Below are 13,031 nucleotides of genomic sequence, written 5' to 3'. Positions count from 1 at the left end.
AACGTTCAAACTCAAAACAAACAGAAATAATTCTTTATATGGGGGGCTCTCCCCTCCTTAACCCATCGCTCCTTGTGATTTTTTTCTATCCACGTGTGGCACACTTTTGCAGCTACTTGCCCCTTTCGTGTCACACGTGGTGCTCGCCACTTACTCTGTGAAAGGAGGAAACTAAATGTCCCAGGGAATTAAAACGAATCTTTCTGATTAAGGCCATACAATTAACTATTAAGAAGGTTTGGAAATGCTGTTGTAATGGCATTAACTTGAATTTACCAATTATTTCTATTATTTATGTATATAAATAGTATTCGTTTAAATAATACTAATGTTTTTAACAGTACACATTTAAAAATGTATTACAAAAGCTCAAATTTTCAGCGAAGATCGTGTGTTTATTAGCTAAAATAGATAGATTTGAAAAAGTGGGTGAGACAAATTGATTAGATAAAGTTTTTAAAGAAAAAGGAAAGCTTAGAGTGCTAAGGAGCTTAGGTAGGCCTACTAAAGTTTAAGAGTATATTAGTTTTTTTTTCCTGGACCAGGGCTATATCCAGGATTTTTTTTTAGGGGGACAAAAGAATTTTGTGGGGGAGGGGGGAGCATCAAAAAATTCAAAAACGTAAAAAAAATGTTTACATTAATTTTGTTACATTTTTACGAATTGGACAAACATTTTGAGGAGGAGAGGGGGTGTTCACACCCCTAACCTTCCCTGAATACGGCCCATCTTAGGTTTAGACATCTGACAATCGCATTTTTCTGATATTTGTCTTCTTTTTCTTAGGATTAGAAGTTTTTTTGGCAACAGGACTGTACCCAGAATTTTTTTTTGGGGGGGTGGGCTGTTCCAAAAAAGGATTTTTTTCAGGGCTTTAAAAAAAGGAACTTTAAAAAACGTATCAAAAATTTGCTTTTATTCATTTGTCTTACTTTTTACGAATCGGACAAACATCTTTATGTGGGGGGGGGAGTCAACCCCCCTTGTTAGGCAGTATCATATTTTCGTCGGTGTTGCCACGTAGAACGGTGAAATAGATAAGCAAACCTAAACAGTTAAACTTGTAACGCTTTTCGTCTGTTAAAATTCTAACATTTTCAGACAGTTGAATTTTCAGCTATATTTCTTTTTTAAATTTGGCACCAGCTGCTACAAAAACTGCATAATTGCATATGGAGATCATTCTTATTGAGAATAGAATTTCTAGTTTTTCCAATCTTTTAATATGTATACGGTTGTGCAAGCTTACACTTACCCAATTCAATTACATTACATTTTCACTGTCCTTGGTACCTCAAAAATTGAAAACAGAGAGAGAGAGAGAGAGAGAGAGAGAGAGAGAGAGAGAGAGAGAGAGAGAGAGAGAGAGAGAGAGAGAGAGAGAGAGAGAGAGAGAGACTGGGTTTTTCTACAATTAGCCATGACTTGACTATTCAATTTTAATTCAAAAATTGAAAACAAAGAGAGAGAGAGAGAGAGAGAGAGAGAGAGAGAGAGAGAGAGATATCTCAAAATAAAAACATTACCCGAAAGAAGATCACTACGTACAGTTTGACGATATTCACGGCCGTTTCTAACGATAGGGGGTTTACACAGTGGGCTAGAAAGGCGATTGAAATAAAAAAAAAAAACATGTTGTTGCTAATATTTCAATAAATAGAGACAGAGGTAATTTAAATATTGACTCAATCAACAAGATTCTTCTTAAAAGTAATCCAATTGCTAGTGAGGGTGATAAAATTTTACAAAATCACCAGGGGACTAGATTAAATACAAGACCTAGGAGAATAGCAGCAGTAGTAGAATGCAAGAGGACTGTTTCGCCACATAATAATTGATTTCATATTCATTTATTTTATATTCATTCTGTCGCTTTAGGGTTCTTATTGGAGCCACACTATTTAGCTTCGTTGGTCCTCAACCCTGTCAGCGACAATTGTATATATAGATATTTTGTTGTTTTTATTTCTTTTTTTTGGACTTGATATTAGGTTATTTTAGTTTTTATCTTTGTTTCTTAGTGTTGAAGACGCTAAGAAACACATATCCGCGTCAATTTAGTTCTTGGAGTTATCATTATACTGGCTGTGGTCCCCCTTTGTCTTCGTCTTGAGATTTCTCTCTTTGTTTTTGTCAGGGCTGGCCAGTTCGAATTGGGTGTTTCAATGCCACAGCGGTTTGCCGCCACTGTATATTTTCCGCCACCCAGGAAATCTTACATCATCAAGAGGATTGGTTGGGTCTGACGAAAGAGTCAACTATTAGGATAGACTAGGTTTAGTTAGATTAGGCGGGGTTAGGTTAGCATAGGTTAGATTTTTAACCTATTTATGATATTTATAACCAAATTTAACCTAACCTAAAACGTGGCGGAAAACAAATGGACGCGAAAAACCGCGGTGGCGTTAAAACACTGCTATCGCCAGTTCGGTGTCTATGTCTTTGTCTGTATCTATGTCTATTCAGACCTACCTGAATTAAAAGGTGGTGGAAAACCGCATTAGCGTTAGAACACTGCTACCGAGAAGTTCGTATCATATTTTATAGCTTGTGCCTATTATTTATTTAGACTTAGCCTTGAACTTTGATTATCAGGTTTTACATGCATTGAATTGCCTGCATTGGCTTTATTTTGTGAATTTGTTTTGTATAGTATGTAAACAGTCAAATGTGTTTTGTATCGTTTTTCCACAGATTTCGGGGAGGTACTGCGGTCATTCGTTTCATACTCCTCATTAAGTTGAAACTTGTTCATAAAAATTGCCTCGACTGAATTTTGAAGCATCATTTGTGTGAAATTTATTGTCTTGGACCAAGTAAATATAGTTTGAGACGCACGCTGTGGGGTTTGTTGATAGGTGGTATTGTCATGTCTTCCATTGTCTAAAGAAAAGTACAAATAGGAGCGGACACTTTGTGTAGAGAAGGATTTAGAGATGGGTTCATTATGTATTCACCGCCATGACAGTTTACTTTATTGATTAATTAATTAAAATAAAAACAAAGTTTTTTCTGATGATTTAAACAAATTTGCTCTTAAAATTCCCCCAAAATTTTTTAAATTCTGAAAAACTATTGCTCTTTTGAAAACACAAAATTGATGCAACAAATATGATTAGGAGCAAAAAAATCCTGAAGTAGGCTACCCCGCAGAAAATAAAAGACTAGTTCATAAGGCTCTCAAAAGTCTTTCATCTGCCATGAAATCGGTAAACTTAATTAAAATCAATTAAACTAATTTTTTAATAAAACTTTTAAAATGAGCTTTCAGTTAACCGATGGTTTTTCAGCATTTTAAAAATTTTAAGAAAATATTATGAATTATGTTAGGAAATATTAAATAGTATGTCTTTTTATTTTGACCAATATTTCAGATATGTGTTACAGAAGCTGCTTAACAGAAATTTTGGTTGGTTTTTAAAATTGATTTTTGTTCACTTTTTTTAGGCTTTAAAAAAATGTGGAGTAAACCTTATACTAAAACTTTTATTTCAAGGTGACGAAACTGAAGAAGTCATAAGAATGTGTGTTACAACAAGGTATTATACATTGATAGGTTTTACTTCACTCCCCTCCTGAACTGTCCCTAGTTTTTTAGAAGAACACAAATCTTTTGGCCAAAGCAAATGTTAAAAAAAAATTAAAAGCAGAGGTTATCAAAAAAGTCAAGATTTGATAATTGCAAGCTATAACTTAAGGCCTTTATTCAAGAGTTTGAAATTGAAGTCCAAAGAAGATTTAAAAGTGTACTACCTTTGTGCTATGAATTCAACTCAAATTTCAACCCTAAAAGATTATATTGCTTCTTTGAACCAGAGACAGAGAAAAAGAAACAATCGTAAGCCCTTAAGTATTTTTGAGGTTTTTTTTTGAAATTCCTAAAAAAAAGATTTCGTTTCAATTTTTCAATACTTAAATTAATCGAAAAAGTAGTTACCATTTCTTTGTCAGTTTCAATAGACAATTTTTCTCACTATGTGGCTTTTTTAAAACCTATATAGGGCATTCAAATAAGATGACAGACATATCAGTGTTATCCTGTTTAATTAATTAAAAAAAGTTTTCCGAGGGGAGTAAAGGAAGTTGAAACTTAAAATAAACAAAAATTATTACTTCTCAGCCTATCTAACATATATCAACAAAACTAGTGAAAATAAATCAACTGGTGATATTTGCCTGTGTTTGTAGGATTACAAAAACTAGTGCTTTACTGAAAACACAAAAGCTAAATATAGAAAACAAGAAAATTGATTTAGGAGTCAAAAGTAATGCGCAGCCTCACAATAACAAACTAGTTTATGACGCTTTTCATAGTCTTACAGAAGCTGTGATATCAGTAACTTTCAGTATACAATTACAATTATCTCAAAAACTTAGGTATAAAAGTAAAATGTTTAAATTCATTAAACAGCATACAAAATTGTGGATTGATTTTTCACCTGGTATTACTAGAAATGAAAGACATATCAACTGCAATATGAACTCTGGAAATCCAGTTATTTTTCTCTAAAAAACGGAGAATTTCAAGTTGCGATACAAATTCTAAAGCGAGTCTGTAGTCTTAATACCATTAAGATTGCTTCACTTCGAACTTGTGTATAAAAAAATCATGTAATGTCCTTTTCAGATCCAAAACGACAGTCAATCACCGAACTTAGCTCATTGTGCAGAAGTGATGCCAAATTAAACGAAAAAAGAAATAAAGCAACAATCTAAAAATGCTTGACTTTTATTCTGTTAAAAGTGTCCTTAAATGGTTTGCATTTACCGTATCGAAATTCCTACATTGTTTTGTGTTTTCAATAAAGCGCTAATTTTTTCGTAATCCTGCAAAAGTAGGGAAATATCACCAGCTGATCTATTTGTACTAGTTTTATTGATATATGTTAGATAGACTGGGAAGTAATAATTTTTGTTACTTTTAAGTTTCAAGTTTGCTCTTTACTTCCCTAGGAAAAACTTTGTTTTTTTTTTAAATTAATCTTTGCTCGTTTTTTGATTAAAATTTAATTTAGAAATAACACTGTCATGATCTTTTTAATATATATGGAATAATTTCTGTTCGTTTTAAGTCTTAATGTTGCTACTTAGTTGCAGTTGAAAATGTATTCTTTTATATAATTTCTAATCACCTTCAATCTACGGGAGGTAAGACACCTCAACCCTGATTAAGGAGCTGAACGAAGAAGCCGTACAAGAATTGAAGGGAGAAATAAGTTTAGAGTGGAAAGAAAAATCAAAACATAGTGTCGTTTCTTTTTGGAATTTTTTTTGTGTTAAAGAGAAGAAATAGATTTCCAACTCTTTTTCTTTAGAAATTAAATTTGGTATCACTTAAAAAAAGTAGATCTAGGCGAGTGGCTTTGACAAAAAATTAAATAAAAAAAACAAGTTTTTTTAACTGAAAGTAAGGAGCGACATTAAAACTTAAAACGAACAGAAATTACTTCGTATATGAAAGAGGCTGCTTCCTCATCAACGCCCCGCTCTTTACGCTAAAGTTTGACTCTGGCTCTCAATTCTTCTTTTTAAAACAGTAAAAAACTTTAGCGTAAAGAGCGGGGCGTTGATGAGGAAGCAGCCTCTTTCATATACGAAGTAATTTCTGTTCGTTTTAAGTTTTAATGTCACTCCTTACTTTCAGTTAAAAAAACTTGTTTTTTTTTATTTAATTTCTGAACGTTTTTGAATCAATGCATGTTTTGATTTTGGCTCTCCGCAGAGGAATAATTAAAACGAAATTTGCATTTTTTTTTTTTTTTGGCTAAATGGCTTTCTCATAATTTTGATCGAAGGATTTTGAGAAAAAAGAGCGGGGGAGGAAGCCTAGTTGCCCTCCGATTTTTTGATCAATTAAAAAGGCAACTAGAACTTTTAATTTTTTTACGAATATTTTTATTAGTAAAAGATTTACGTAACTTATAAATTAGCTTACGTAAAGAACTTTTGTACTCTCATATTTTTATTACATATATGAGGGGGTTCGCCCCCTTGTCAGATCCTCGCTCTTTACACTAAAGCTTAAATTTCGTCCCAATTCATTAAGAATGAACCCAGAATCACAAAAGCCGTAGAATAAATAGTTGAAATTACTAAAAATACGTTAACGTAAAGAGCGAGGTATTAGGAGGAGGTGAGCCCCTCAAATGGGTAATAATTTCTGTTTGTTTTAAGTTTTAATGCTGTTCCTTACTTCCAGCTGAAAGAACTTTTTCATATTTATTTTTTCATTGTGTTTTTAAATAATGCTAGTAAATCCTGCGCTCCCTTCACGGAGATTTCCTTCCCCCATGACAAACTATCGATGTAAAGTTCCCCCAGCATATCCCCCTCTTCTCAACCCCTCCCCCAACCAAAAAAATCCTCCTGAAAACGCCTGTACACTTCCCAATAACCATTACTATATGTAAGCATTGGTCAAAGTTTGTAACTTGTTGCCCCTCCCATGGGGACTGTGGGGGAGTAAGTCGTCCCCAAAGACATAGTTATAAGGTTTTTCGACTACGCTGAATAAAATGGCTATCTCAGAATTTTGATCCGTTAACTTTGGTAAAATAATTAGCGTGGGAGGGGGCCTAGGTGCCCTCCAATTTTTTTGGTCACTTAAAAAGGGCACTAGAACTTTTCATTTCCGTTAGAATGAGCCCTCTTGCAACATTCTAGGACAACTGGGTCGATAAGATCACCCCTGGGAAAAAGAAAAAAAAAACAAAAAAACAAATAAACACGCATCCTTGATCTGCCTTCTGGCAAAAAATACAAAATTCCACATTTTTGTAGATAGGAGCTTGAAACTTCTACAGTAGGGTTCTCTGATACGCTGAATCAGATGGTCTGATTTTCGTTAAGATTCTATGACTTCTAGGGGGCGTTTCCCCCTATTTTCTAAAATAACGCAAATTTTCTCAGGCTCATAACTTTTGATGGGTAAGACTAAACTTGATGAAACTTATATATTTAAAATCAGCATTAAAATGCAATTCTTTTGATGTAGGTATTGGTATCAACATTCCATTTTTTAGAGTTTTGGTTACTATTGAGCCGGGTCGCTCCTTACTACAGTTCGTTACCACGAACTGTTTGAAAAAGCATAAGCATATCGACATGCTTGTGGAAAATGTTGTTAGCTCAAAAGAAATGAGCCTTTCGGCTTAGGGTTATTTGACCAGTCCCTATATAGAAAAGCCGATCATTAATATGAATCGAAATTTTAAAAAACGATCATTTCTTGTGTAGGTACGGTAAATGGTATTGTAAACTAAGTTTGTTTTCGTTTCAAAAATTTTGGGAAGAATTACCTGAATTCTTCTACAGAACTATTTTCAATTGTCTTTCTTCCTCTTTGCATGCACAATATTAAGTGCGAAGAGAATATTACGGTGGAATTGTCAAGTAAATAATTTGAAGAAGTAAGTGTAATAATAAATAATGCTTGTTTTAATATACAATTTTGAGAAGTTCCAGAACCACATGCCTACGCTTCTCCAACGATTAAATGGCAAGGGGTTCGGGTCAGGGGTGTAATTTGCTATGAGTAGAGGGGTTAACTGCCCTGCAAGACCTCATTTCGCCCCAGACCCGAGTTGAATCCTCCCCCCCTTCAGATATTTAGCATCTCCAAAAATGTCGTCAAAACTAATTTGAGTCTGCATAACTCAAGCATCCACTAAAACAGGCCATTTTTCTTTAGTACATCTTTAGCCCATACCGATACGCGTGATATCGATACGTCCGATACTGATATAGCATACAAGCCTTTCCCCAGGGACTATGAAGGGTCATATCATCACCAAAGTCGTAGATAACCCTTGAACTATGTTGAACAAAATCGCTATCTCAATATTTTGATTTGATAACTTTGAGGGATGGGGCCTTTTGGGAAGGTGGCTAGTTTCCCTCCAGTATTTTCGGTTACTTAAAAAAGGTACTTGCAAATTTAGTTTCCGCTCAAAAGACCGATTAAACATCTCTCTATGAGATGTGGTCATTCGCTAGCCCTGGTTAAAAAATCTTTTCGCAATAAACTTTCAAACAGTTCGTGGTAACGAACTGTAGTAAGGAGCGACCCGGCTCAATAGTAACCAAAACTCTAAAAAATGGAATTTTGATACCAATAGCTACATCAAAAGAATCGCATTTTAATGCTGGTTTTAAATATATAAGTTTCATCAAGTTTAGTCTTACCCATCAAAAGTTACGAGCCTGAGAAAATTTGCGTTATTTTAGAAAATAGGGGGAAACGCCCCCTAAAAGTCATAGAATCTTAACGAAAATCACACCATCTGATTCAGCGTATCAGAGAACCCTACTGTAGAAGTTTCGAGCTCCTATCTACAAAAATGTGGAATTTTGCATTTTTTGCCAGAAGGCAGATCACGGATGCGTGTTTATTTGTTTTTTTGTTTTTTTGTTTTTTTGTTTTTTTTTTCTTTTCCCCAGGGGTGATCGTATCGACCCAGTTGTCCTAGAATGTTGCAAGAGGGCTCATTCTAACGGAAATGAAAAGTTCTAGTGCCCTTTTTAAGTGACCAAAAAAATTGGAGGGCACCTAGGCCCCCTCCCACGCTAATTATTTTCCCAAAGTCAACGGATCAAAATTCTGAGATAGCCATTTTATTCAGCGGAGTCAAAAAACCTTATAACTATGTCTTTGGGGACGACTTACTCCCCCACAGTCCCCGTGGGAGGGGCAACAAGTTACAAACTTTGACCTGTGCTTACATATAGTAATGGTTATTGGGAAGTATACAGGCGTTTTCAGGAGGATTTTTTTGGTTTGGGGGAGGGGTTGAGAAGAGGGGGATATGCTGGGGGAACTTTCCTTCGAGAATTTGTAATGGGAGAAGAAAATTTCCATGAAGGGAGAGCAGGATTTACTAGCATTATTAAAAAAAAAACAATTAAAAAATAAAAGTGAAAAAGCTTTTTCAGCTGGAAGTAAGGAACAGCAATAAAACTTAAAACAAACAGAAATTATTACCCATATGAGGGGCTCACCTCCTTCTAATACCTCGCTCTTTACGCTAAAGTATTTTCGGTAATTTCAACTACTTATTCTACGGCTTTTGTGATTCAGGGGGTCATTCTTAATGAATTGGGATAAAATTTAAGCTTTCGTGTAAAGAGCGAGGTACTGACGATGGGGCGAATCCCCTCATATATGTAATAAAAACATGAGAATACAAAAGTTCTTTACGTAAGCTAATTTATAAGTTACGTAAATCTTTTACCAATAAAAAGATTCGTAAAAAATTAAAAGTTCTAGTTGCCTTTTTAATTAACCAAAAAATCGGGGGGCAACTAGGCTTCGTCCCCCGCTCTTTTTTTCTCAAAATCATTCGATCAAAATTATGAGAAAGCCATTGAGCCAAAAAAAAAATATGCAAATTTCGTTTTGATCATTCCTCTGCGGAGAGCCAAAATCAAAACATGCATTGATTCAAAAACGTTCAGAAATTAAATAAAAAAAACAAGTTTTTTCAACTGAAAGTAAGGAGTGACATCAAAACTTAAAACGCACAGAAATTACTTCGTATATGAAAGAGGCTGCTTCCTCATCAACGCTTCGCTCTTTACGCTAAAGTTTTTTACTGTTTTAGAAAGAAGAATTGAGAGAAAGAGTCAAACTTTAGCGTAAAGAGCGGGGCGTTGATGAGGAAGCAGCCTCTTTCATATACGAAGTAATTTCTGTGCGTTTTAAGTTTTGATGTCACTCCTTACTTTCAGTTGAAAAAACTTGTTTTTTTTATTTAATTACTTTTAAGATTAACCGAAATAATAGTTACCATTTCTGATTGAGTGTTAAATGGCAATTTTTTTCACTTGGCAGTTTGTATAGAACACATTTTTCAACTTTTGGTTACTATGGGCTACGGTTCGCTTTCTACTAGGTTGCAGCTACTGGTGCAAACATGATAAAAAAAATCATCTTTGTTGTTGTTCGAAGTTTGGGCTGTAATTTTCTTGTATAAAGTTTCTGACAATGACAATTCCAATGATTCAGTTTTGACTTCCGTCTGACGCCATTTTACGGGTTTTCAGTCGTATTTCAAAAACTTGTAAACTTATTTTCAAAATAATATTAAATAAATGAAAACCCTTGCCTATATACGTTATTTTCTCGATATTTCTTAGAAATTTGAAATGTTTTGCCTATAAAGCGTTTTTAAATGAAAAATATGGCTGGAATAAAAACAAAATGTAGTATAAAATTATTCTTGATGGGGATCCAATTCTCGAGCCCTCGAGTAACTGGCTGATGTTTCTACTCGCAAGCCAAAGTAATCATTGACACGAATATGTTTCATTATGATTTTATTATAACGTAGACTTACCGTTCCAGGCAAACAAATCAATAAACTGAAATGCCTGCGCTATAGGTTTAGGTAGCAAAAACATTCAAGAAGTGAAGTTAGGTTGATTCTAACGAAATATACCTAAGCATGATGAAAATAAAATACTTTAGTAAAAAAAAATGGAAACTACAACAGAGAATTCTGGAAATCAGGCCCCCAGAACGCATGATCTAAATGGTTTCTAGTCTAACCTAGTCAAAATATTTAATTAAAATGTACCTACAATTTAGTGTAGCCTATATACACTTTGGCGCCTAGCTGAAAGAAATTACAGAAAGAAACCGGTTCTGTCTGACCAACTGCTTGAGTGTTGTTGCTATAGCACAGTGGTTCTCAACCTGTGTTACGGATAACCCTTGGGGGTACGCAAAAACTTTTAGGGGGTACGTGGCCGGCCAACAAAAAATAAAGCAACACTTTAAATCTAGGACTGGCAATTATATTTATATTTTAGCTATTGTTTATTGAGCACCGGTAACTGAGAAGGGGCACCTAAAATGTTTTGTAGGTAAAAAGGGTTACAGTGGCTAAATAAGTTAACCACTTCTATAACAGATAATTACCTAGATTTTATATATGTTTAGTGGTCTGTTAGAGATTTAGTTATTCTTAGATTGATATTAATATGAACAGTCTACACTCGGATAAAGTACACTGTCATCTAAAGCAAACAACTAAACTGTCATTCGGTAATTGGATGGTTTGTGATCTACAACAAAGCAATTCAATTTCAGGGTTCGGTTCATTAAAGTTCATGTAAATAGCAGCTGAATCCCTCTTACTTATTAGGTTATGTGCTGTTGCATGTGATGACCCCTAACCACTTGGTAAGATGGCAATTAATTTGCAAAGCACTTCCCTCTGAAAAGGACGTTGACCGTTAATTAATGTGAAATGAGCTTTGCAATAGACTGTCAAATGCAAATGTTGATGAAACAGGAAGCTAAATAGTGGAACACGCAAATTTCATTTAATTCTAATATTAAGTAAACTAAGGTCAAATGTTGAGTTTTGCCAATTCTGTGCAATTAGAATTGAAATGGAAACAGTGTAGCCTACCTGCTGATAAGATAAGGAAATTACAACAGCCAATAAAAGCACATGGTTTTTCTTAAGGATTAAATACAAAAGAACAAGTTTTTCCAACAGAAAGTAAGGGGCGACATTAAAACTTAATACGAACAGAAATTATTCCGTATATGAAAGGGGTTGTCCCCTCCTCAACGTCCCCTCTTTACGCCAAAGTTTGAATCTTTCTCACAACTCTACTTTTTAAAACAATAAGAAAAAACTTTAGCGTAAAGAGCGAGGCGTTGAGGAGGAGATTACCCCTTTCATATACGGAATAATTGCTGTTCGTTTTAATTTTTAATGTTGCTCCTTAATTTCAGTTGTTGTTTTTTATATAATTTCTGAACGTTTTTGAATTAAGGCATGTTTTGACTTTGGTTCACCGCAAATGAATAATTAAAACGAAATTTGCTTATTATGTTTTTTGGCTAAATGGCTTTCTCATAGTTTTGATCGGATGATTTTGATAAAAATAGTGGCGGAGGAGGCCTAGTTGCCCTCCAATTATTCGTTACTTAATTTCAATGCAAATTTCAGTTAATCCTAATATTAAGTAAACTAAGGTCAAACGTTGCGTTTTGCCAATTCTGTGCAATAAGAATTGAAATGAAAACAGCGTACATACTGATAAGATTTACAAATTACAACAGCCCGTCAAGGCACATGGTTCTTTTCACATTTGAAACAAATTCGAAGAATACTGAAAATAAGTCATTGAATTGAGATTAGAGAGCTAGAAGCAATAGCAATTACACACAATACTTTGGGGCGGATACTGACTGATCTTGCTATTAGGCCCCTAAAGTTACTTTTTTTTTGTAATGACTAATACTGATCTTCTATCATTGATTTAATGTAAAAATAGTGGCATTTTGCACTACTATTTTATCGACTTATTTTTTTTTTTACCGACTGGCAGAAAACATTGGCTGGCGTCCCCCATCCTTCCTATTAGTTATGGCCCTGACACCAATAATAGTGATCATCATAACGTTGAAACGTAGGGGTGTTGAAAGGTTATAAAGATCAGGGACACCCACTGGAGGAGGGGAGGGGCAATTACTCGCTATATTTGCAAGATTATCTTTTTGGTATTTTTAATGTTAAAAAGCCAAAATGCCTCTATTCCCTAGAAATAGCGGGCGTTTTTGCTTTGTGTCCTCTCCCCTTCCTTTTGTATTTGCACTAAAGATTAGCATAAAGAGCGAGGTGTTAAGGAGGGGGCAGCCCCTCAATAATTTATGTTCTTTTTAAGATTTATTGTTGCTCCTTACCTTCAGGTGAAAACTTTTTCTTTATTTAATTTCTGGTAGTTTTTTAATAACGCCAGGATATATGGCTCCACTTCCACGGAAAAATCCCCTTCCTTACGGAAATATACTATGGACAATTCAATCCTGGCGAAAATTTACCCCGGACAATTACCACCCTTGATCTTCACACATAAAATTGAATCGGCAAAGAGGAAAGTAATTTCGTATAGGAATTCTGGAAAATTCTCCCACTGTAAAATTTCCCCTGAAAAGCCCATCCCCTGGAAACTTTCCTCTCCATGGAAAATTCTCCCCGTAAAAAATTTCTCCAGCAGGAAATTCGTCCTCCCC

The 13,031-nt window shown here is 34.6% G+C and overlaps 1 protein-coding gene across 5 annotated transcripts in view; it reads left to right on the top strand.

The window, feature by feature from the left end:
* LOC136042257 (CAAX prenyl protease 2-like) overlaps window positions 1–13,031 on the top strand; it is a 152,393-nt gene that overhangs the window by 83,881 nt on the left and 55,481 nt on the right. Inside the window, exon 7 of one of the 5 annotated variants that reach the window (XM_065727207.1) lies at window positions 4,629–4,806. The exons of the other annotated variants lie outside the window; for them this stretch is intronic. Within the exon in view, the coding sequence (XP_065583279.1) occupies window positions 4,629–4,717 (89 nt within the window). The 3' untranslated portion in view covers window positions 4,718–4,806. Of the gene's footprint in view, window positions 1–4,628; window positions 4,807–13,031 lie in introns of those variants that run through there. 5 annotated transcript variants of the gene reach the window in all.

The sequence above is a fragment of the Artemia franciscana genome, unplaced genomic scaffold, assembly GCF_032884065.1.
Source record: "Artemia franciscana unplaced genomic scaffold, ASM3288406v1 PGA_scaffold_89, whole genome shotgun sequence".
Lineage (NCBI taxonomy): Eukaryota > Metazoa > Arthropoda > Branchiopoda > Anostraca > Artemiidae > Artemia > Artemia franciscana.
The sequence above is the reverse complement of the archived record's forward strand: the minus strand, read 5'-3'. Positions and strand labels throughout refer to the sequence as shown.